The sequence below is a fragment of the Geospiza fortis genome, unplaced genomic scaffold (assembly GCF_000277835.1).
Source record: "Geospiza fortis unplaced genomic scaffold, GeoFor_1.0 scaffold23, whole genome shotgun sequence".
Classification (NCBI taxonomy): domain Eukaryota; kingdom Metazoa; phylum Chordata; class Aves; order Passeriformes; family Thraupidae; genus Geospiza; species Geospiza fortis.
Window position 1 is genome coordinate 13,521,879 of NW_005054303.1, and position 3,715 is coordinate 13,525,593.

The 3,715-nt window shown below is 48.6% G+C and overlaps 1 protein-coding gene across 1 annotated transcript in view; it reads left to right on the forward strand.

Moving 5' to 3' along the window:
• GCH1 (GTP cyclohydrolase 1) overlaps nucleotides 1–3,715 on the forward strand; it is a 21,410-nt gene extending 17,695 nt beyond the window's left edge. Inside the window, exons 6-7 of the mRNA XM_014311887.2 lie at nucleotides 332–416; nucleotides 1,438–3,715. Of these exons, the coding sequence (XP_014167362.2) occupies nucleotides 332–416; nucleotides 1,438–1,564 (212 nt within the window). The 3' untranslated portion in view covers nucleotides 1,565–3,715. The remainder of the gene's footprint in view (nucleotides 1–331; nucleotides 417–1,437) is intronic.

A 3,715-nucleotide genomic window follows, 5' to 3' on the forward strand; every position in this document is an offset into this window, starting at 1 on the left:
TGTTGGGAACAAACACAATAAAAACTGAAAGAGAGCAGAGAGGCAAGAAAATCCTCTTGCAAAATAGGAAATGGAGGAGCTGGTAGAACAAATTGTGGTTGGAGAGATGGAATGCAAAATGGCTCCAAAGATAAACTTAAGAAAATAAAAGGTCCGTCCCAGGATACAAATGGAAAAGAGGATGGATGGGGCTTGGAGCACCCTGGTCTGGTGGGAGGTGTCCTTGCCCATGGTGGGGGGTTTGGAATGGGAATGAGATGAGCCTTAATGTCCCTTCCAACCCAAACCATTCTGGGATTCTGGGAGCCTGAATTCCCTGTTTTTCCCTCAGTCCAGGAACGCCTTACCAAACAAATTGCAATCGCCATCACAGAGGCCTTACAGCCCGCCGGGGTCGGCGTCGTCGTGGAAGCCACGTGAGTGACCCCAGAGCTCCAGGGTGGGGTCCCAGAGCTCCAGGGGTGGTTCCAAGGGTGGGATCCCAGGAGTTCCAGAGGTGGGATCCCAGATCTGTGTGATCCCAGCTGTTCCAGGGGTGGGATCCCAGCAGTTCCAAGGGTGTGATCCTGGGTGTTCCATGGGTGGGATCCCAGATCTGTGGGATCCCAGGTGTTCCAGGGGTGAGATCCCAGGACTTCCAGGGGTGGGATCCAGGAGTTCCAGGTCTGGGATCTCAGAAGTTCTAGGTCTGGGATCCCAGCTCTATGTGATCCCAGCAGTTCCAGCAGTGGGATGACAGATCTGTGTGATCTCAGGTGTCCCATGGGTGGGATCCCAGCTCTGTGTGATCCCAGGAGTTCAGGGGTGGGATCCCAACTCTGTGTGATCCCAGGTGTCCCATGGGTGGGATCCCAGGAGTTCCAGGGGTGGGATCCCAGATGTCCCAGGGGTGGGATCATGGTCTGTGTGATCCCTGTGCTGCAGGGCTGGTGCATGGTATCTCTGTGCTGTGCTTGGTTAGCAGGCAGAGGGATTAGTAATTACAGTAATAATAATAACAGCAACCCTATTAATAATAACATATTACCAGTAGTAATAAAAAATTAGTGATCCTGATGTGCTGGAGCCCGCATTTAAAGTGGGAGCTGCCTGATCCTCTGTGGAGATGTGGCAGTGAGGAGCTGTCCCCAGTGCACCAGGTCCATGCCCTGTGCCCCTCCTGCCTCCTGGAGCAGCAGGCATGTCCTGTGACCAGAGTGCACCTTGGGAAGGTGGGGTTTTCCTGGCATCAGAGAGAAGGCAGAGCTCAGTGGCTGAGGATGTGACCCTTCCACAGCTGAGGTGCTGCAGGTGCCATTTCTGCTTGTGGAGGTTTTGTGACCTTCCCAGAACTGAATGTCACCGCGCAAGAACCATCTCCCCCTGTGGGATTCCCTTCCCCAGGAGTGTTCCTGATGCTCTGACTTTCTCTAGGCACATTTTTCTGCTCTCTCCTAGGCACATGTGCATGGTGATGCGTGGGGTGCAGAAAATGAACAGTAAAACTGTGACCAGCACCATGCTGGGCGTGTTCCGCGAGGATCCAAAGACCCGGGAGGAATTCCTGACCCTCATCAGGAGCTGAAACTGTGTCACCCTCTGGATGCACTCTGGATTGTCCTGTCCTGTGTCACTGTCTGTCCTTGTTCCCACGTCCCAGCTCTAAACTAAATCGTTGTGAATTGTTGTCATAGTCCTTGTGCAGTGAAAGGCTCCTGGTGGCACCTGGGGAAGGTGGGATGAGGGAGGCTCCTCCTGGATTCCCACTGATGCTGATGCCACCGAGTTGCAAGCCACAAACAGGAGTTTGGAAATGTTTTTCCATCCGTGATGCAGGATTTCCAGCAGTCAGGAGAGAAGTGGGGCTCAGGAGTGAAATGAACATGTGGTGTTTATTAGAATAAATGTGGAGCAGCACAGGAAACACCTGAAAGGATGTGGATCTTTGTAGGGTTGGGATTGTCCCCAATTATTGGACCATGTTTTATTGCAAGTCCTGCAGTGGCTGTTTCAGTAGCTGGATATGTGTGTTATACCTCTGAATTGTTACCTCTGGTGTGTTTTATATTCTTGCTAGTATTCACCTTCCTTTTCTGTGTATTTTTTTGTTTGTTTGTTTGAGAAATGTGTAAACTCCATTTTTGCTATCCTCTTAACAGGCAGGGAATTAACTTCTGAATTATTTGGGGCACAGCCCTGTCTCAGTACAAAGGGGTTTATGCACCTTTTTCTCTGTGCCTCAGAAGGTCTGATCACTTGAACTGTCAGTTCCTTACTGTTTTTAAGGAAACTTTAACAGAGGAGAGGAAAAAGCCCTGCAGAGTCTGTCTGCAGAGTACTGAGGTATCCAAAGAGGTTTTTAATATTTATATCTTGAGCTTTCCTTCTTGGATTTTCACGGGTCAGGCTGAGAAGCTAAAACCAGTCTGATAATGTGAAAATGAAGATTTGCAAGCATTCCAAGGTTTCCATTTCCAATGCTGGACCAAAGGTGAGCATGAAATCCTGAGCACAGCACATGGTACCTCCCCTCCCTGCCCACAGGTTGGGTTATTTCAGGGCAGAGCAACCTGGAATGACAAACAGCTCTCATTTCATAAGAGCAGCTGACAAAAGCATTTCCAGGGCCACCAGGATGAATCAAACCACATTTTCCCCCCCTCTATGTATGTGGCAATCTCTGTAAGTGGCAGAATTGGTACAAAAAGTTTCAGTCCAGCTGGACTTGGCTGAACTTCTGCTTTGTTACCATTTTAATGGGTGTTTTGTAACTCTTAATTGGGAAAAGATGAGGAGCAAGTGAGAACCACCCTCCTCACACTGAGCTTGCAAAAGGGATGTCAGCCAGGGGGGTGGCTGCCCACAGGCTCCCAGGGCTCTCTCTGCTTTGCTGGACATCAATCCAAGATGTCCATGAAGCTCAGGGCAGTTCCTGCTCTGCCCAGCTCCATCTCACCAAAATTCCTCCCTCCTGCTCCAGTTCCAAGCAAAATGAAAATCATGTCTGGTCAGATTGGGCCTAAAGAGCTTTTCCAAGGAGAACAAGCTCATGGGTTGAATTACACGAATTTCACTTTGAGGACCTTCACAGCATTATTGAAGAATCTTTTCGAGCATCCTCTGCCCTGGGTGTGTAGGATTAGGTGCTGTTTGTCTCTGGTGTGAACCAGCTGTGCTGCACGTTGCTAAGCCACACCAACTCCATGGCATTTGTTTTCCTGAAAACAAAGTTTTCAGTTCAGTTTGTTACAAACACCCAGCTGAAAAGCCTTAAATCTTTCTTGCCTGAGCTTGGCAGTGAACCTCTCCTTTTAGCTCGACTGGAAGGAGATTTTGGGACCCAAAGAGGCACACACCAGTACACTTATTTCTCTTTCCTTGCTTCAGTTTGGGAATTAAGTCTCTGTAAAACACTGTCTTGGTCCTGAGGCACCAAAAAAGTTGTGTTTTAACCACTTATCTCTATTCAGGATAAAGTTCACATTGCACCACCACTGCTCTTTATTTCCACGTGACCTGTACTCCTTAAAACACACCTCTCTCTACTCGTGGCCTTGGATTTTGTTCCCATTTTTTGCTGTTGTCAATCTCAGTGAGTTTTTTGGAATGTCAGCATTGTTCAAACACAGGAGCTTTGACTACACCCCGTGTGTAAATATGTAAAGGATGTACAGCCCCTGTTGTACTGCTCACCAGTGCATTGTCTCTGAAACATTAAAGCAAAATGTTCTCCTTT